Source organism: Mercenaria mercenaria, unplaced genomic scaffold (assembly GCF_021730395.1).
Source record: "Mercenaria mercenaria strain notata unplaced genomic scaffold, MADL_Memer_1 contig_1563, whole genome shotgun sequence".
In the NCBI taxonomy this organism is placed as follows: domain Eukaryota; kingdom Metazoa; phylum Mollusca; class Bivalvia; order Venerida; family Veneridae; genus Mercenaria; species Mercenaria mercenaria.
This window is the reverse complement of record NW_026459547.1, coordinates 17,747-39,900: the sequence shown is the minus strand read 5'-3', so window position 1 is coordinate 39,900 and position 22,154 is coordinate 17,747. Positions and strand designations below refer to the sequence as shown.

The following is a 22,154-nucleotide window of genomic DNA, read 5'->3' as shown; positions in this document are numbered from 1 at the left end:
CAAATCAAAGTTATGGGGATTGTTTCTCCTAGTGTAGACTGTGATGGTAAACAAGTATTTTAAGTTTCAAGTAAAAAACTTTGATAGTAACAGAGATATTTGACTATATCAAAACCTTTAACCAAAAATTCTAAGTTAAAAAGGGGCATAATTCTGTCAACATTCAAATCAGAGTTATGGGAATTGTGTCTCCTGGTGTAGATTTTGATAGTAAATAACAACTTTGAGTTTCAAGTCAAAAGCTTTAATAGTAACAGAGATATTTGACTTTATCAAAAAGACTATCACACCTTTTGTTTGAATTGAAAAGCTCATGTCATTTTGAAAGATACCATTCCGAAATATTGAATCAGCTGTTAATTATTTCTTCAAAATAGTTAATTAAAAAAGGTAAAATATAACAATAATTTACTGGTTTTATTTTCGAGAAAACAAAAATCGATAGTTCCGCGAGACCGATGCTGCTCTCCACAGCAGAGATAAAATTTATTACCGGTGTCAATGTAAAACTCTTCTTTTGTTTTCCATCCACCTCAAAATTGACCAAAAATATTTTTTCCCCAGGATTTTGGGCTAAAATCGGGGATGCACATTATACACGAGCGCGCATTATACATGGGAATCTACTGTAGTCACTGCCAGATGTTCACTACATACTGACTGTAAAAACTAGTATCTTATGGTTACTTTTATGCATAATTATATTGGTGTAAACTTTACCTTTTTATCATACAATTTCACGTCTTTCTACCTACTGCCTTCAAAGAAATGACAATTAAAACATTTTCTAACACAGCTCAACTGTTCAACAGAGAAAATAAATATAAAAAAAATTCCATTATTGCTGATTAGATTGAGACATCAAATATTTCTCAGAATTACATATCTATATATAACCATATCTGTGACTACATATCTATATATAACCATATCTGTGACTACTTGGATACTTTTGAAATTCAGGGTTTAATATACAATTCTAAAACAATTTGACCTGTAGGGCATAAGTGCCATATTAGGTAACTAAAGATTTCTTACGGGGTTCTCATCACGAATCAAACAAGAGCTTGTTGAACACAAAATATCCCCTTTGATGCACTCAGTAATTGCACAAGGAACAGAAATTATATGCTTACTGTAAACAAAACAAAAGTTTTACTGTTCTGGTTCAATGTGACCTTGACCTTTGACCTTTTGACCTCAAAATCGTCTGCTGGTCATGATTATCTTCCCTATTAAGTTTCGTTGATCCAAGGCCAAAGCGTTCTCAACGTGTTGTCCGGATAGTGTTTAACTGTTCAGGGTCACTGTGACCTTGACCTTTGGCCTACTGCTATCAAGCTTCATGATTAGGCCAAAGCGTTCTCAAGTAACTGTCTGGAAACGGTTTAAATGTTCCGGGTCAATGTAACCTTAACCTTCAACCAACTGACCTCAAAATCAACAGGCGTCATCTGCTGGTCATGATGAACCTCTCTAGCATCTGTCTGGCCCAATCAATCTCAAGTTATCGTCGAGATAATTGATCCTAGCCAATGTAACCTTGAATTTTGACTTAAACACCTCAAAATCAATACAGGTTATCTGCTGGGCATGACTAATCTCCCTATCAATTTTCCTGGTCCTAGGTTCAAGTGTTCTTGAGTTACCATCCAGAAACCGTTTAACTGTTCAGGGTCACTGTGACCTTGACCTTTGACACACAGATCTCAAAATCAATACGGGTCATCTGCTGGTGATGACCAACCTCCCTATCAACTTTCATGATCCTAGGCCCAAGCAATCTTGAGTTATCATCCGGAAACCATTTAACTGTTCAGGGTGACTGTGACCTTGATCTTTGCCATACTGACCTCAAAATCTATACGGATCACCTCCTGGTCATGACAAACCTCCCTATCAACTTTCATGATCCTAGGCCCAAGTGTTCTTGAGTTATCATCAGGAAAAGGTTTAACTGTTCAGGGTCACTGTGACAGTGACCTTTGACATACAGACCTCAAAATCAACAGGGGTCATCTGCTGGTGATGACCAACCTCCCTATCAACTTTCATGATCCTAGGTCCAAGCTTTCTTGAGTTATCATATGGAAACGGATTGGTCTACATATCGACCGACAGACTGACAGACATCCGCAAAACAACATACCCCTCCTTCTTTGAAGTGGGGTATGAAGATGAACTAGACCTATAACTAATGGTGATTACTCCCCCAAGATCCTGCTTTAAACAGGGAAAGTAAAATTGAAGCAACTGATTCTAGTTTTATGAGAGTGAGTGGTTAAGACAATACTAAAAATGAACACAAAGTTAACGTATCTGACCTCCAAGTGTGACCTTGACCTTGGACCTAGTGACCTAGGTTTTGTGCTCTATGCGTCACCTTGATGTGGATAATACACTGATGTAAGTTTTATAAAGATCTTTCGAGCGGACAAGAATTATGAACGGATTTACCAAGACCAATACAGCACAAATATATTTTGTATATGGGGGGTATGATAATAATATTGTTATTAACCCAGCACTTTCATATTGGCCTAGTTATTTGTTCTTGGGCTGTTATATTGGTCTGTGGCCGGTGGCCATAAAACAACCCTTAGATGAATAACAAAGCTAATATGAAATCTCTTTAATAATAAAATTATGACATTTGGATTATAAGGCAAACAAGAGCTGTCTCCATAGGATGACACATGCCCCCGATGGCACTTTGAATGAATAGTTATGGCCGATGTTAGAGTTTAGGACCTTTGACCTACGGACCTGGGTCTTGCGCGCGACATGTCGTCTTACTGTGCCACACATTCATGCGTAGTTATCTTAAAATCCATGCATGAATGACAAAGATATGGACCGTACACGCCCATCAATGCACTATCATGAAATATGACCTTTAACGTCTAAGTGTGACCTTGACCTTTGAGCTACAGACCTGGGTCTTGCGCGCAACATGTCGTCTTACTGTGCCACACATTCATGCCAAATAATTTTAAAAGCCATTCATGAATGACAAAGATATGGACCGGACACGCCCATCAATGCACTATCATGAAATATGACCTTCAACGTATAAAGTGTGACCTTGACCTTTGAGCTACAGACCTGGGTCTTGTGCGCGACACTTCGTCTTACTGTGCCACACATTTATGCGTAGTTACTTGAAAATCCATCCATGGATGACAAATATATGGACCGGACACGCCCATCAATGCACTATCATGAAAAATGACTTTTAACGTCTAAGTGTGACCTTGACCTTTGAGCTACAGACCTAAGTCTTGCACGTGACACGTCGTCTTACTGTGATACACATTCATGCCAAGTTATTTGAAAATCCATCCATGGATGACAAAGATATGGACCGGACACGAAAATTGCGGACAGACCGACAGATGGACAGACGGTTCAAAAACTATATGGCTCCCTTCGGGGGCATAAAAAAGAATTCAGTCAACTTACTTCTAAAACATTTTTCTCATATCTGGTCTCACGAAAAATTGGGTACTCATCATTCACATCAGTTATAAATAGAGTGATTTCTTGTACAATCTGAAAAAAAAAAAAAACAAGCAAATTCTATAAATTGGTATTCCCCACCCAAAGGGTTTGTAGTGAGGAATGGTAAAAAAATATATTCTGCAAAAAGTTAAGGATGTTACTAAGAAGCAAATAATTTCATTAGTCAAAATCAATTAAACAGAAAATGAATAAATCAATGCTAGTTTTTGGTAGGAAGTGAGGGGGGGGGGGGGGGGGGGGGGGTACAAAATATCACATGATGATTATAAATATTGATGGAAAATCAAAAATGAAAAAAACAAACAACAAACAAACAAAAATATAAAGCAAGAGGGCCATCATGGCCCTGTCTCGCTCACCTCAGTACCATTGCTCAAAAGGATATGATCAAGTTTTGACATTGAGCACATAGGCATACACATTTTAAAAATATCATCAGGATAAACATTTCTTGTAACAGTCCCTTGAGACTTAGAGCCAATTTCAATACTAAGTTTGACGGTCCGAGGCTAAAATGCAGCATTTTTGTACTTACATGACTATTCCTTACCTTAGAAGACTTAAATAACATTTAAAATCAATCTCATTAGATGCTGCTGAGATATATTTGTTTACATAAAATAAAGGGAGGTAATCTATCATAAACTCAGTCAAAATTTATCTACCCTGATTGTCTGAGTCCATCAGATGGCAAAAATGACATTTCAAATCAGTATCTTCATTGGTTAGTGAGATACACCCATTTTAATTTGAAACAAAGAGAGGTAATTTGACATAAAATTAGACCATAGCTATCTACTCTGATTGCCTCAGTCCAAATAAAGACAATAATGAAATTTCAAATGAGTTCTATAAATATTTACCGAGATTATTATTATTATTATACCAGATTTATATAGCACCCTTTTCATGATCAATTTCACGTTCAAAGGCGCTTTACATAGTTCAAATGCAGCCACACAGGGCGCATAATTCATCCTCTACTAGTACAGACACAGAGCGATCTGACCAGAGGGACAGAGTGAGACAAAGCCCCCACGACAGAGAGATCAGAAATCAGATACAGGCTTGTCTGGCTAACTTAGCCTAGCTCGTTGCGAATAGACAGCCTGGTTCTTTAACGTGCCCAGTGTATAGCACTGATACATGCAAGGATTGCCTGGGTTCCTGACCAGTACACCTCTAGTTGGGTGGGAAACACTGAAAAGCGTTTCTGAAAATTCCCGAGTAACTGCCGGGAATCGAACCCTCGACCTCAGGATTGGAAGGCCAGTGTGCAAACCACTTAGCTATCCGTCCACAGATAAATCCATTTTTATCAAAATCAGGGAAGGCAATCATGCATTGATATATGCATGTAGAAGATACAGGGTACAAGCCTATAAAACAATTTATTACACCTCACATAAATATCCAATGCAAATTTCCCATTAGTTTAACTTGAATAATATATCATATTCCCCAGTAATTTTATATCTCATGCGCAAAATCGTTATTTTCAGTTTCTGCGCATGTGATATGATACATAATTTCTTATCACCTGCGCAAAAGCGCTATTTTGTTTTTCTGCGCATGTGATATTATTTTTTCATATCTCCCGTTCAGTGATTTTGCACTGAGTAAAAGACTGAGACGTTAACTTTTCAGAAGATGTGCTTTTATAATTTAGGATTAAATTTCTTCATTTGTGAACCTGGCCAATTTTTCTTTTATTAATGATTTGTTCTACATGCCAAAACTTTCGAAAACAACTTTTATCAAATATTGAATCGAAACTATTTCCATGAGATTGGAAATGATCTAACTAAGAAAATAAGTGCTCACACATATATGTTTCGTTTAGAAATAATATAGTTATCGCCGTTTTTAGAATGTTACTGCTAGCGATTTCAACAGTGCCACAATGTTGAAATAATTTTGCGCATAGGATTCAGCGATTTTATATCTCATGCGCAAAATCGTTATTTTCAGTTTCTGCGCATGTGATATGATTAATAATATGAAGATGTGCTTTTATTATTTAGGATAAAATTTCTTTCATTTGTGAATCCGGCCGTTTTTTCTTTTATTAATGATTTGTTCTACATGCCAAAAATTTCGAAAACAACTTTTTATCAAATATTGAATCGAAACTATTTCCAGGAGATTGGAAATTATCTAACTAAGAAAATAAGTGCTCATACATATATGTTTCGTTTAGAAATAATATAGTTATCGCCGTTTTTCGAATGTTACTGCTAGCGATTTCAGCAGTGTGTCACAATGTTGAAATAATTATGCGCATAAACATAGGATTCAGCGATATGCAAACGTATCGACTAAATTTGTCAAAAATGTCTTATTACACAGAAGAGTTGCCACCCGATTGCTAACAAGTAAGCACTCATTAATTCAGTCTCCATTATTTGGTAATTCATTTTTAACGTTAGATAAATCATTTAAATCATTATATTGATTTTACAGTAAATGTTTGATCTTTAATGTCATTTCGGTATAATAAAATAAATATTGCATTCCTGAGAGGGTGATATGAAAAATGTTCACCCCTCGAAATATGAATATAGACCTCGGCTGACGCCTCGGTCGATATTCATATATCTCGTGGTGAACATTTTTCATATCACCCTCTCAGGAATGCAATATTTATATAGTATCAACAGTTCAATCAAGAGTTAGAAGATACAGGGTACAAGCCTATAAAACAATATATCAACAGTTCAATCAAGAGTTATCTAATATGACTATTCCTTACCATGGAAGACATAAATAACGTTTCAAATCAATCTCATTAGAAGCTGCTAAGGCGTATTCATTTAGATAAAAAAATGGGGAGGTAATTTGTCATATATTCTGTTAATATGTATCTTCACTGATTGTCCAAATCCATCTGTTGACATAAATGAAATTTCAGATCAGTATCTTCATTATCATTATCATTTTAATTTGAAATAAAAGGAGGTAATTTGACACAAAATCAGTCCAAAGTTATTTACCCTGATTGTCTCAGTCTAACTAATGACAATAATGAAATTTCAAATAAGTCCTATAAGTACTTACTGATATAAATCCATTTTGATTACAATCAGGGGAGGTAATCAGATATAAAATAACTCTGGAACCTACAATTAGATCTGACAGATGGAATCCAATTTTTATTGTTTTTTGTTTTTGTTCCAAGATATTTTGAAAGTTTGTATCAAATCAAACCATAAATGAGATCTCTATATGGCTGAAAAGCCAAAAAGCAAACTTTGGTCCTTTAAGGGGCCATAACTCTGGAACCCATGAAAGAATCTGGCCACTTCAAGACAAGAACCAAGATCTTATGGTGATACAAGTTGTGTGCAAGTTTGGTTAAAATAAAATCTTAAATGAAACCAGACACGAAATTGTGGACGGACAACGGACGAAGGGCGATCACAAAAGCTCACCTTGTCACTACGTGACAGGTGAGCTAACAAGAAAGGGGCATAATTCATGAAATATTGGTGCAAGACTGATGCAGCTTGTGTTAAGTTGAATCAAATCCATGTATTATTTATTTATTCATTTGGGTTTTATGGCACACTAACACAGTATAGGTTATATGGCGCTAAACAGGACTACAAATTTTGGTTTCACATCTCATTTACATCGAAATAAAAACATGAGGTATGGAATCAAAATCTGCGTACCTGCTGGAATCACAGAGTTACTGCAAAACCAAGTGTTAAGACCCTATTACTGGCTTCTTACGATCATGCAAGGGTAAGGCAGTGGTTCCAATTCTTTTCATACACAGATCGTCCCAGAACCACAAATCCATTTAGTAATAACCTGAGATATAGTGAAAATGCATCAAAATTAACCTGAATTCTAAGTAAAAGGGGCATAATTCATAAACAATTGGTGCCAGAGTTATGGACCTTGTGTCTTATGCTGTGGGTGATAAGGTGGAACAACTACTTTAACTTTGAATCAAATCCATTCAGTAATAACTGAGTTAGAGTGAAAGTGCATCAAAACTTTAACCTGAAATTTGAAGTAAAAAGGGGGGGATAATTCATAAAATAATGTTGCAAGAGTTATGGCCCTTGTGCCATATGATGTGAGTGATGATTTTGAACAACTATTTAAGATTGAATCAAATCCATTTAATAATAACTGAGATAGAGTGAAAGTGCATCAAAACTTTAACCTGAAATTCTTAGTAACAAGTGGAGATAATTCATGAAATACTGGTGCAAGAGTAACAGCCCTTGTGTCACAATCATGATGTTAGTGATGATGTTGAACAACTATTTTAAGTCTGAATCAATTCCATTTAGTAATAACTGAGATAAGTGAAAGTGCACTAAAACTTTAACCTGAAATTCTAAGTAAAAAGAGGGGATAATTCATGAAATATTGGTGCAAGAGTTAAGACCCTTGTGCCATATGATGTGGGTGATGATGAGGAACAACCATTTCAAGTTTGAAGTAAATCCATCAAGTAATAACAAAGATAAAGAGAAAGTGCATCAAAACTTTAACAAAAGTGCGGACGCAGGACGCGGCCGACAGGTTGAGTAGAATAGCTCTCCATACTTCGTATAGTCAAGCTAAAAAGCCATAAAGGCCCTGTATCGCTCACCTGACCTACTGACCTAAAGATCAACAAGATTAACATTCTGACCAAGTTTCATTCACATATGGACATTAATGTGGTATCTAAAGTGTTAACTAGCTTTTCCTTTGATTTGACCTGGTGACCTAGTTTTTGACCCCACATGATCCACATTCGAACTTGAACTAAAGGTCAACAAGATTAACATTCTGACTAAGATTCATGAAGATATAGTCATGAATGTGGTCTCTACAGTGTTAACAAGCTTTTCCTTTGATTTGAGTTGGTGACCTAGTTTTTGACCCCACCTGACCCAGATTTGATTGTCACCTATAGATCATCAAAATTGATCGCATGAGAACTTTCAATTTAGAGCTTGGAAATCAGTTTAAAGAGCAATTTTCAGCAATTCAAGGGCCCTAATTTCGAAGTGCCTAAGCCAATTTGGCTAGTCATCGAACTTGGACGATGACTTATTGTTAAACACATTTTGTTCAAGTATGGTGAAGATCGGATGAGAAATGTTTGACTTTGATTGCGCACAAGATTTGTGACAGACAGACACACACACATAGACACACAGATAGAAGATCAATATGTCTCCCACACCACTGTGTGGTGGAAGTCATACTTATGAGAGACGGACAGACGAACTGATGGACAGACAGATGCACATGTTATCACATAATATGTCCGAAACATATGGGTGTATAATGCACTTTCATTGACAAATATCTGAACACATGTTTGACAATCACCTATACACCAAAGCAGTTTTACAAACAAGAGGGTCATGATGACCCTGGATCGCTCACCAGAATAATATGAGCTACATGTTTCAAATGTCAAACTGATGATTTTTAGAAATGTTTTGGAAGATTTTCCAATGTACAATCAAGTAACCCCTGGGGTGGGGCCAATTTTACCCCGGGGGTCATGATTTGAAAAAAGTTTGTAGAAGTCTACTAGGAAATGTTACATATCAAATATCTAAGATCTAGACCTTCTGGTTTATTTTTAGAAAATTAATGAAGATTTCCCTATGTACAATCAAGTAACCCCTGGGGCTAGGTCAATTTGACCCTTGAACAACTTTTGTAGAGGGCCACTAGGCAATGCTACATGTCAAATATCTAAGCTATGAAAAGGCCTTCTGGTTTATTTTTAGAAAATTTTGAAGATTTTTCTATGTACAATCTAGTAACCCCATGGGGCGGGGTCAATTTGGCCCTGGGGGTCATGATTTGAACAAATTTTGTAGAGGTCCACTAGGCAATGCTACATGTCAAACATGTAAGATCTAAGGCTTCTGGTTTATTTTTAGAAAATTTTTAAAGATTTTTCCATGTAAAATCAAGTGACCCCTGGGGCGGGGTCAATTTTGACCCCGGGGTCATGTTTTGAACAAATTTTGTAGAGGTCCACTAGGCAATGCTACATGTCAAATATCTTAGCTCTAGGCCTTCTGGTTTATTTTTAGAAAATTTTGAAGATTTTTCTATGTACAATCAAGTAACCCCATAGAGCGGGGTCAATTTGACCACGGGGGTCATGATTTGAAATTTTTTTGTAGAAATCTACTAGGCAATGCTACACGTGAAATATCTAAGCTCTAGGCCTTCTGGTTTATTTTTAGAAAATTTATGAAGATTTCCCTATGTACAATCAAGTAACCCCTGGGGCTAGGTCAATTTGACCCTGGGGGGTCAAGATTTGAACAACTTTTGTAGAGGTCCACTAGGCAATGCTACATGTCAAATATCTTAGCTCTAGGCCTTCTGGTTTATTTTTAGAAAATTTTGAAGATTTTCCTATGTAAAATCAAGTGACCCCTGGGGCGGGGTCAATTTTGACCCCGGGGGTCATGATTTGAACAAATTTTGTAGAGGTCCACTAGGCAATGCTACACGTGAAATATCTAAGCTCTAGGCCTTCTGGTTTATTTTTAGAAAAATTTTGAAGATTTTCTTATGTAAAATCAAGTGACCCCTGGGGCGGGGTCAATTTTGACCCCAGGGTCATGATTTGAACAACTTTAGTAGAGGTCCACTATGCAATGCTACAGGTCAAATATCTAAGCTCTAGGGCTTCTGGTTTTTGAGAAGAAGATTTTATAAGATTTTTCTATGTAAAATCAAGTGACCCCTGGGGCGGGGTCAATTTTGACCCCGGGGTCATGATTCGAACAAAATCGGTAGAGGTCCACCAGGCAATGCTTCACACCAAATATCTAAGCTCTAGGGCTTCTGGTTTTTGAAAAGAAGATTTTTAAAGTTTTTCTTTCAGTTGCCATGGCAACCAAAGTTCTGCATGGAATTCAATTCTTTGAACAATTTTTGTAGAGCTTCACCCAAGGAACATTCCTGTGAAGTTTGGATGAAATCTGCCTAGCGGTTTATGAGGAGATGTCGTTTGAAGTAAAAGTTTACGGACAACAGACGCCGGACGGTGACCCATCCTAATAGCTCACCCTGAGCCTTTGGCTCTGGTGAGCTAAAAATACTTGTGAAGAATATGAAATAAAGTGTTTGGAACACAGCTGTACCTACAGACTTAAATGATACTGATTTATTAAGTTTTGATATTCTTAGACATTACTGTGAAAAAAAGAATTCATACAGCAATGGACAAATAGAAGCATGTCCCTTTGAGAGACAAGCCAATTAGTAAACAGAAACACCTTAAATGGCTATATTTGGAATAATGTATATGATTCTACTCACAATGTTGCCCTCTCCTCCCGGATTATCTTCCACAACAAATCTCAGTTTTATATACGAATTTTTCTGTAAACATAATATAAGCAACTAAATGGATATTATTGTCTTATAAATAGTTTCAGACATTTCCTGCAACCGACATGTAACTTTGTCTCAGTTTCACATTTTTGGTTGCGGGTTTATCCCGCTATCAAAGTTAAAGTGTATTTCTGACAATCATAGCATCTTTATTCTATTCCGAATCACATCCAAAGGATGTTCATGCGCTACACAAAATAGTCCCATTCATGAACAGTGCGGATGAATTATCAATGAACAAGCAGTTCTTATATAACCTGTATCTACTCTCACTGACCATTTAGATTATATAAGATCTATCAATAATATGGTATTCCAGCCCATAGTTACACCACAAGCTGGGCCAGGCAGAGTTCATCTTAGATATGAGGCACATTAAATTTGTATTTGTTTCTCATTCATATATATTAATAGACTGCATTTAAACAGAAAATAAATATACCAAAAACCTGCAACCATCAGACATTTCTTCAAGGCTTTGATTTTCTTCATTTGATTTATTCTGTACGACTGTAATCTTACAGACCAAGAAAATGCTCACTAAGGAGTCACAACCCCATCCAATTTTTAAGAAATAGTGAAAGATTATATAAATAGTAGAACAGACTGTAAAAGTCTTTTTCTTGTTTGGCCAATGAAAAAGCACTTTATGGCAGAGGAAGACACAAGGTGCCCCATTTGCCATTAATTCTGGCAGGGTTGTCATGAATTTTCTACATGCCAGTATAATGTTGTTGAAAAAATTCTTTTCTTTCCAAATGCAGAACTAAACTGATACTCTTCTATCACTGTTCAAAAATCTGGAATAAACCTGTGAAAATGGTTTTACTAATTGTACTTCTATACATGTACAGAGAAAAGAGGGGTATTATATACACTTACGGTAAAGTCCCTGTCTAGTTCTTTAATGAGTACAATGTCCGCCTTTCTACCTTCCGTACTTAAGCCTCGAACATTATCTAGTCTTACATACTGTTCAGTCACATGACCTGCTGGTATTGAAAATTTCAGTTCCTCTGGCCCGTCATCATCAGTTGCCATCAAAGTGCCGATTGTTGAGTCTAAATATAAACAGAAATGCAAGTACATGTATCATGTGCTACTAAGAAACTATTCATAACTTTATCATGACATCACCATAACTTACCAATCAGACAGCTGCATTTTTAAGCAGGTCATCAAACTTGGCCTATTCAGGGGCCATAATCTAAGACTGCCTGGGACGATTTGGGTGGTTATCAAACTTGGCCGAGATATTATGCCCACAAACATTGTCAGAAAGTTTAGTGAAGATCAGATGAAAAGTGTTCGGCTTAAGAGAGCAGACAAGGCTAAATTCGCAGTTTTTGGAGTAATTCAAGGGCAAATAGAGGTGCTTTTGAGAAAAGTGCATGTCGCCCACGGCTGCCTAATTATCTGAATAGTAAGTCTATCTTTATATATCTTTATATACTGTTTGCAGCCTATTGGTATCTGTTAGAGTTGAAGTTGGAGTAACCTGTCTACCATTCTGTATTGGTATGTTCAAGGGCCATAAATCCAAAGTGTCTGAGCCGATTTAGCTAGATATCAAACTTGGCTGAGGACTTACTGGCAAACAGATTTTGTTCAAGTTTGGTGAAGATCTGATGAGAAATGTGTGACTTAGAGTGCAGACAAGATTTGTGACAGACACACAGACAAAAGTATATCAATATGTCTCCAACACGACCGTGTGGTGGGAGACATAATAATCCAAGTGCTTGAGGTGATTTGGCTGGTAAGGCCTAAAAAATTCTCTGTTTACGGTAACATGCTAAAATACAAGAGTGCCATGATGGCCCTATATCGCTCACCTGTTATCACTGCACTTGAGGACAAGAAGGTCCTCAGAAAAAATATCTAAATCCAAAAGACAGGAACAACAAAGAAAAGAAATTTAACCAAAAAGAAAAACAAATTCTTACAAGGTACAGATATGTCAAAATACACCTAAAAATTGGAGGTACCATCCATGTTGTACCACAGAAAAGTGGTCTCGGTTTTTCCCTATGGCCAATAACATAAAAGTTACTAAAAATAAGATATTTATAGTAACGTAAAAGGGAAGTAATTAAAAAAAAAAACTGTAAGTGAACAAAAGAATGATCTGCCAAATAAATCTGTTGACATAAATGAAATTTCAGATCAGTATCTTCATTAGTTTCGGAGATATACCCATTTCAATTTGAAATAAAATCAGTCCATAGTTATCTACCCTCAATGGCTCAGTCCAACTAATGACAATAATGAAATTTCAAATAAGTCCTATAAGTACTTACTGATATAAATCCATTTTGATTACAATCAGGGGAGGTAATCAGATATAAAATAACTCTGGAACCTACGAATGGATCTGATTTGTCATGGAATCCAAGATTTATTGTTGTTGAAGATATTTTGGAAGTTTATATCAAATAAAACCATAAATGAAGTCTCTATATGGCTGCAAAAGCCAAAATAGCCAATTTTGGACATTTAAGGGGCCATAACTCTGGAACCCATGAAGGAATCTGGCCAGCTCAAGGAAGGAAGCAAGATCTTGTGGTGATACAAGTTTTGTGCAAGTCTGGTTAATATCAAATCATAAATGAAGCTGCTATTGTGCAGACAAGGTCAAAATAGCTAATTTTGGCCCTTTCAGGGGCCATAACTCTGGAATCCATTATGGGATCTGGCCGGTTCAAGAAAGAAACTCAGATCTTATGGTGACACAAGTTTTGTGCAAGTTTGATTAAATTCAAATCATAAATGAAGCTGCTATTGTGCAGACAAGGTCAAAATAGCTAATTCTGGCCCTTTCAGGGGCCATAACTCTGGAACCCATAAAGGAATCTGGCCAGTTCAAGAAAGGAACCAAGATGTTATGGTGATACAAGTTTTGTGCAAGTTTGATTAAAATAAAATCATAAATGAAGCTGCTATTGTGCAGACAAGGTCAAAATAGCTAATTCTGGCCCTTTCAGGGGCCATAACTCTAGAACCCATAATGGAATCTGACCAGTTCAAAAAAGAAACCAAGATCTTATGGTGATACAAGTTGTGTGCCAGTTTGGTAAAAATCAAATCATAAATAAAGCTGCTATTGTGCAGACAAGGTCAAAATAGCTAATTTTGGCCCTTTCAGGGGCCATAACTCTGGACCCTATAATGGGATCTGGCCAGTTCAAGAAAGGAACCGAGATCTTATGGAGATACAAGTTGTGTGCAAGTTTGGTTAAAATAAAATCATAAATGAAACCACTATGGTGCAGACAAGAAATTGTTGACGGACGGACGCACGAGACGCACGGACGGACTGACGACGGACGAAGGGTGATCACAAAAGCTCACCTTGTCACTATGTGACAGGTGAGCTAAACAAGAGCTGTCGGAGGACAGCAACGCTCGACTATTCAACAGCCTTGTCAATTGAATGAATACAAAAGTTGAAAAAGGGGCATAATTTTGTAAAATGCAAAGTAGAGGAATTGAACCTCTGTACTGCATGTCATATCATGACAGTGAACAAGTGTGTGAAGTTTCAATCCTTTCCAATTTGTGGATACTGAGATACCAGCTTACATACAAAAACTTAACAAAAAACTGCTAAGTCAAAGGGGCATAATTTTGTAAAAATGCCAAGTAGAGTTATGGGACCTTCACAGTGCATGTTAGATCATGACAGTGAACAAGTGTGTGAAGTTTCAATCCATTCCAATTAGTGGATACTGAGATATCAGATTACATACAAAAATTTAACCAAAAACTGCTAAGTCGAAAAAGGGGCATAATTTTGAAAAAAAAAGAGAGTAGAGTTATGGGACTTGCTTAGTGCATGTCAGATCATGATAGTGAACAAGTATGTGAAGTTTCAATCCATTCCCATTAGTAAGTACTGAGATACCAGCTTACATACAAAACCTTAACCAAAAATTTCTAAGTCGAAAAAGGGGCATAATTTTGTAAAAAAGCAAAATAGAGTTATGGAACCTGTGCAATGTAGATCAGTTCATCACAGTGAATAAGTGTGTGAAGTTTCAATCCATTCCCACAAGTGGTTACTGAGTTACCAGCTTACATACAAAACCTTAACCAAAAATTTCTAAGTCGAAAAAGGGGCATAATTTTGTAAAAAAGCAAAATAGAGTTATGGAACCTGTGCAATGTAAGTCAGTTTGTCACAGTGAATAAGTGTGTGAAGTTTCAATCCATTCCCACAAGTGGTTACTGAGATACCAGCTTACATACAAAACCTTAACCAAAATCGGGACGCGGACGCGGACGCAGACGCCGACGCCGACGCCGACGCATGGGCGAGTGCAATAGCTCACTATTCTATGAATAGTCGAGCTAAAAATTAGGGTATGTAGGTCGCACTTTTTTTTTCAATTTCATTTACAACAAGAGACTTTCTGGAAATAACTTGAAGTTGATTTCTAATATCACTGACCGTGTTTAAAGCATGTTTAAAAGGTGAAAAAAAAAATTCTCCAAGGCCATAAAAACATTTAGGTTGGGCCAAATATTTAGGGTATGTTGGGATACAAGAAATAATATCAATTATTTTATCTTTTAAATAATTGCTTTTATTTTTCACGAAATCGTCAGTTTGTCATCGCGTATCTATACCTAGGTCAGTTTGTCGTTGTGCATCTATACCTATACATGTATGATCATGTATGTTTACTGTAAGCTTTGTGAGAACAAAACCAGTTTTGGTTCTAGGTCTATTATAAACGTTGTATATAAATAAACCAGATTTGTTTGGGAACCAAACGTAATATACGTACATATATAACACAGAAACACGTGCAATATTCTCAGTTAAACTTGTACTACCTACGAAGTAACAACTGCTAGATTTTTTCATCGTAACGTCTGTTAGAACTTACATAACTAGACAACTGCATATTAGCACTGATGCCACGTGGCAGAGCTAGAAGAAGGGCTAGACAGGAGCCCGCCGTGAGGCAGGAACACGCCGGCAACATTAGACGCCAACCGGCCAGAAACGCTAGGCAACAACCAGCGGAGGAGGTTAGACAAGGACCCGCCGGCAATGTCAGACGCCATCACGCCGGAAACGAGGAACCCGCAGGCAACGCAAGGCGACAACCCGCCAGAAATGTTAGACAAGGGCCAGTCAGGGAGGTCAGGCAAGACCCTGCCGACGACGCGAGGCGCCAAGCGGATGCAAGAGACGAACCCGTTGACCAGAGAAACGGTGGCAGGGGCCAGAAACGAACGGCGGACGAGTTGGAAGGCTTAGTAGAGGACAGAATGTTGCAAGATAATGCCGGTAGGTGTAATTTTATAGATTTTGAACATCTCATGAGAGAGGCACAGGTTCTACCTAACAGACATGATGAAAATAGTTTAAGGAATGATGGTTTGGGGTGTGGCCAACCTATGTTAGGAAATTCTATGTCAGACAGAAACGCAAGGGCATTAGAGCATAATCAATTTAGTGACACTTCAAACAGTCTCGTAAATACACAAAATACCCCGTTGTTAAACAACGCAAGCTCCAATAACATTTTTGACAATGTTAGCTTACCGTCGGTACGGTTAGCCGACGACGACATTGCAGTTCACTTACCAACTGCGTTGAAACAACAAATTTGCAACGGCTCGTATGTTAATTTGGCTCTAATGCTCAAAGGAGCGGTAGAATTGTCTGAATATTGTAATGGTTCAGTTTTAAAGTTAAATTCAGACTTGCAGATTCAAACGTCTCAAAAAGAATGCAAAGAAAAAATCTATGATATAGAAAAATGGACAAACGCGTTTCTAATTTATGCATCAGTCTACCTGTCTAATCATGCTGATAAAGTATACGAATTGCTACATTACATGTACAATATTAGGGAAGCTGCGATGAGACAAGGGTCTTTGAGCTGGCGGGAATATGATGAGCAATTTCGCTTACGTCAAGCTGTCTCACCGTCATCCTGGTCAAAAATCAATAATGATTTATGGTGGCGTTGTATGCAATTGAGGCCAGTTCCGAGAACCCCATCAAATTCATATAGGTATCCGTGCAATGATTTTAATACCGGCAACTGCACTTGGCCTAATTGCAGATTTAGTCATACATGCTCAAAATGCCAAGGCCCGCACCCACAGCTTAAATGCACAAGACCAGGCATACCTGCCCCACCGCAAACCCAGTCCCAATCTACATCTAGCAATTTTTTTCGTGGGAGACCATTCAATAGGCGGGGCACCTTTAGGCCCCCAAGAAGAAATTAAAAGGGAATCACAGCACCAAGAAAATCAATCTAACTTAGATAAATACAATTTAGCGAAGTCGCCAATTAAAATTTTACCATTGAAAAAATACTTGCAATTTTATGACAAACAGGAGTCCGATTTCTTGCTTGATGGTTTTACACACGGGTTTCCTATTCAATACACAGGGCCACGTGCACCCAGAGACTCTAAAAATTTACGATCCACTGTTCTAAATCCTGATCTAATAAAATCCAAAATAAATAAGGAAATCTCTGCTGGCAGGGTAGCCCGTCCTTTTACAGAACAACCGTTACCAAATTTAATTGTGTCACCAATCGGCCTTGTCCCAAAGAAAACACCGGGTGAATTTAGGATGATTCACCATTTATCCTATCCTCCAGGCGAATCGGTGAATGATTTTATTGACCCCGCATTATGTTCGGTTCAATACACAAGTTTTGACGAGGCCGTTAGACTGGTTCAAGACCAATAAAACCGGCAGATTTTGAATTACTAGGTTTTTGTTTTCAAGAAAAATTTTACTTTGATAAAGCCTTGCCATTTGGTGCTTCGATAAGTTGTATAACTTTCGAGAGATTTTCTAGATTTTTAGAGTCTTGTGTTAAAAGAAAATTGAAGTCGGGCGGATTAATACATTTTTTAGATGATTTCTTGGGTGCTGGGAAAAATACACAGGCCTGTACTCAGGCTTTGAAAATTTTCTGCGAAATTATGTCAGAACTTGGCGTCCCTTTAGCGGAAGAAAAAACAGAGGGTCCTACAGAAATCTTGGTATTCTTAGGTTTAGAACTCGACGCTAAACATATGACTGTAAGAATACCTTTAACAAAAATTCAAGAAGTGATTCAGAAAATCAATGAGATGCTATCTCACAAAAAAACTACCTTAAAAAAGATGCAATCACTCATAGGCTCTCTGAATTTTTGCTGTCGTGCCATACCGATGGGTAGGCCTTTTTCTCGCCGTTTAATAGACTCAATCTGCGGTCTCTCAAAACCCTTCTACCGTCTTCGTCTTAAAAGGGGAATTAGATTAGACTTAGATATGTGGCTGACATTTCTAAAGGATTTTAATGGTTTATCACTTTTTCACGACAGATATTGGGTTTCCAATGCTGACGTACAACTGTTCACCGATAGTGCAGGCGGCGAAAATCTAGGGTTTGGAATTTACTTTCAAGGTCACTGGTGTCTTGCAAAATGGCCGGCTGAATGGCACAGGCTAGGCATTACTTTGGACATTACAGTTCTCGAATTGTTTCCAATAATGGTTGCATTATTTGTTTGGGGTCCTCAGCTAGCCAACAAAAAGATTAAATTCAACTGTGACAACATGGCAGTCGTTCATATTTTAAATAAATTATCATCCAAAGCCGATAGGGTTATGTGTCTGATAAGGTTGATTACATTACGTTGTCTAAAGCTGAATATTTGGATTAAAGCAGCCCATGTCCCAGGTCATGAAAATACTATTTGTGACTGTTTATCTCGTTCACAGTTGACACGATTCAGGGAGCTCGCCCCAGAAGCGGACCTCGAACCCAGTCTGGTGCCCTCTTTTCTGTGGAACATCTTCAATCTAGAGCAAGACAACTCGTTTATTCATCTTTAGCACCAAATTCATCGCTAGCATACAATACGGCATTAAATGTGTTTGAGAAATTTAGGAATAATTATAACCTCGCCTTTTCATGGCCGATTCCATTAGCACATATTATTTTGTTCATATCCTTTTGTTTCGAAAAGGGACTATCACCAAGATCAATAACATCATATTTGGCGGGAATAAATTATTTTCATAAAATTAATGGTTATTATAGTCTAAATGACAACTTTCTATTAAGAAAGATTTTAGAAGGTTGTCACAGAAGTAGGTCAACTTACGATAAACGGGCGCCGCTAACTATGAATATTCTGGTAGAAATTTGCAACAAACTACCAACTGTTTGTTATGATAGATATGAAACAGTACTTTTCTCAGCTTTATTTACATTAGCTTATTTTGGTCTTTTTCGGGTCAGTGAATTGACAGCAACACGCTCGTTTCAATTAAATCACGCCATACACATTGACGATATTTGTTTTTATCAAAATAATCAGTATGTTGTAATCCGTCTTCGTCATTATAAAACAAACCAAAAAGGAAAGCCAGCCTTTATTAAATTACCCAGGCAAAACAATGGCATTTGTCCAGTTTGTAAACTAATGGAGTTTTTGAAAATACGGCCTGAACATCAAACTCTCCTTTTTTGCCACGAAAATGGCACTGTTGTGACTAGGTCTCAGTTTTCTAGCGTGTTATCAATGGCTATCGGTAAAACGCGTTACAATTCTGGACATTTCAGGTCACACAGTTTCAGAATTGGCAGGGCGACTGACCTGGCGGCTCAGGGTTATCCGTCAGAAACAATAATGAAACTGGGCCGTTGGTCATCAGATTGCTATAAGACATATATACGTTAACTTCTTAATTAAGGGTATATGAACGATTCGGTATTCATAAACATATAGTTCAGTACCGTTATTTTTACATTTAGATGTTTGGATTGTTGGTGATTCAATCCCGTATTGGGCAGGGACACATGCTACAGCCACTGGAAAACCTAACTTAAACATAGAGGGAGTGTCAGTTGCATGGTGGGGTAAGAAAGGTATGGGTTGGAGCGGATTTAGACAGCACATAGAGACACAGGTTCTTCTGTCTTCACCGCCCAGAATAATCCCCTTACAGAAGAAAAAGGCCTGCTGCGTACTCTTGCTGTGTACATACAGCGTATATGATGCGTACATGATGTGTACTGAAATCAAGGGCTTTAAATAGTACACAGGATATACACCGCACATACACCGATAGTACGTTTGTAGTACACTTTTGACATGCAAATGAGCTCTGCCGCGTACTACTTGCTGCGTACATGCTGTGGACTACATAGTACACAGGATGTACGCTGGAGGAATTTAGTATGCGGGAAATAGTACGCAGCATGTACGCGGCACATACACTTTTCACATGCAAATGAACCTGCGGTGTACTACCCCTGCGGTGTACATGCTGTGTACTCCTGCGGCGTACATTCTGTGTACTCCTGGCCCCGAGTCCTGCGGCGTACATGCTGTGTACTCTTGTGGCGAAACTTCTGTGATCATGTAAATTCCTTACCCCACCAACTTTCTTATGCAAATGCTGATCATTTGGACAGAAAAAAACAGAAAAAAGATAAGTGACATGCATCAATAAGTATTTACCCTTACCAAATAATGTAGATTGATGTTATCAAATAAATTAGTATGCTTTTCTTCATCCACTTTTCAATGAAATAAATCAGTTTTTGTAGCATGTAATTTGGTAAACATCTGAAGAAAATGGCGTAACTGCATCAAGGGGAAACAACTTTAATGCAACTAAATATAAGTGTTATAAATTTCGAAGTATCTGCAGTGTACATGCAGTGTACTATTTTCTTGTACAAGTCCCTCCTGCGTACATGCAGTGTACTCCTTAAATTTTTAGAGTCTGTGCTGTGTACTTGAAGTGTACTAGTGACCTCCTGCGTACATGCTGTGTACTCGTCGAAATAGTACGCGGCATGTACGCGGCATGCGGTGTATGTAAAATGTACTCCTCTGGCGTACTACTGTGTTCGCGGCATATACACAGCAAATACGCAGCATGTACACCACAGAGGCTTGCTTTTGTAAGGGTCATCATCAATCTAGGTGGTAACGATTTACTCCAATTCAAAACCCCAGATATTGGAAATCTCATACGGCAAGAGATAGTTTACCTTAGAGACGCCTTTCCGCAGACAATGATTATATGGTTAGATATTCTGCCAAGACAGGTCTGGCCGGGGTCAAGAGGGGGATACATTCCTATCGAAACTAAACGCAAACAACTGAACAGAATCGGTCGTAAAATTGTATTAGAGTCGGGAAGGGCAGACATAATTTCAACAGATATTGACGCAGAAACAGCCTTTTATCGTCCCGACGGAATTCATTTAAATCTAGTTGGCCTTGAATTTTATTTAGACTTCATTAAAGACGCCATTCTGAGAAACATATCTGAATAAATAATTACAAGATTTGCAAAATTATTAAAGAGCTGTCTGTTCTTGCTAAAATTTACTTGAAGTATTGAAGTATATAAGCAAGTATTTAAAATCGTTTCTCTCCAGAATTTTCAATAAAATTTATTGTGGCGGGGAAGAATTCTGCCGATCAGAAGTTGACTGGGCGTTGCATACTTTAACATTTTTATTTACTGTCAAGTACGTACTTTATTCAAAATGTATATAACTCTGGTTCTGGTTTTCGGCTCGCGCGAGTTACCAACGTGAATCGGGGGACTAGAGCCAGAGCATTTCAATTCTCTTTTGGAGGGTCATTTTTATAGACAACTTGCGTGGCATCGAGTAGTGGTGTACAAAAGGTATTGCCCTAGTACTCTGGTAATATCTTTATAGCGTTGCGTTATAGCCTTGCCTAGCTCTATATAGCCTTGCTCAAGGATACATTGCCTTGCCTTGCCTTGCCTTGCTTTGCTTGGTGATTCTAGCTGGTTATCCAGCTAGATTTCCGTTATGGCTATGGTTACCCGTAGAATAATGAAGGAGTCATACTTGCTGATGCTGGTCACTACAGTGCTGTGTCCGGTTTGGTGACACGTTTGGTATTTTTCATTATTGCTATGGTTGCCCGTAGGATAATGGAAGATATCACTCGTCTGTCATTTCGTCCGTCGTAGTGAACCGTAGCATTGATGAAAGTTGTGTCATGTTAAAAGTTGTTTTTCTGTAAATAAGTAAGTTTTGCTGGTCATGGGTTAGAATATAGACTTGGAGCACGCCTGGTCTTCTTTTGGTCGGCTGATTCGTTCCCTACAATTTGGGCTGGTTACCCGGCTGAATTGGCTGGTTTGACTGGTTACCCGTTTAAACCTTGAGTGGCCAAAATATCCCAATATTTAAGGAAAAGCTACTCACGCTTTTGAAT

At 37.8% G+C, this 22,154-nt stretch overlaps 1 protein-coding gene across 1 annotated transcript in view; it reads right to left on the bottom strand.

The window, feature by feature from the left end:
- The window catches only part of LOC128551696 (cadherin-23-like), a gene marked incomplete at its 3' end in the record, with an annotated part of 47,845 nt that overhangs the window by 11,662 nt on the left and 14,029 nt on the right, over nucleotides 1-22,154 (bottom strand). The window contains exons 3-5 of the mRNA XM_053532609.1: nucleotides 11,788-11,966; nucleotides 10,831-10,893; nucleotides 3,463-3,552 (exon numbers count right to left, since the gene is read on the bottom strand). Of these exons, the coding sequence (XP_053388584.1) occupies nucleotides 3,463-3,552; nucleotides 10,831-10,893; nucleotides 11,788-11,966 (332 nt within the window). The remainder of the gene's footprint in view (nucleotides 1-3,462; nucleotides 3,553-10,830; nucleotides 10,894-11,787; nucleotides 11,967-22,154) is intronic.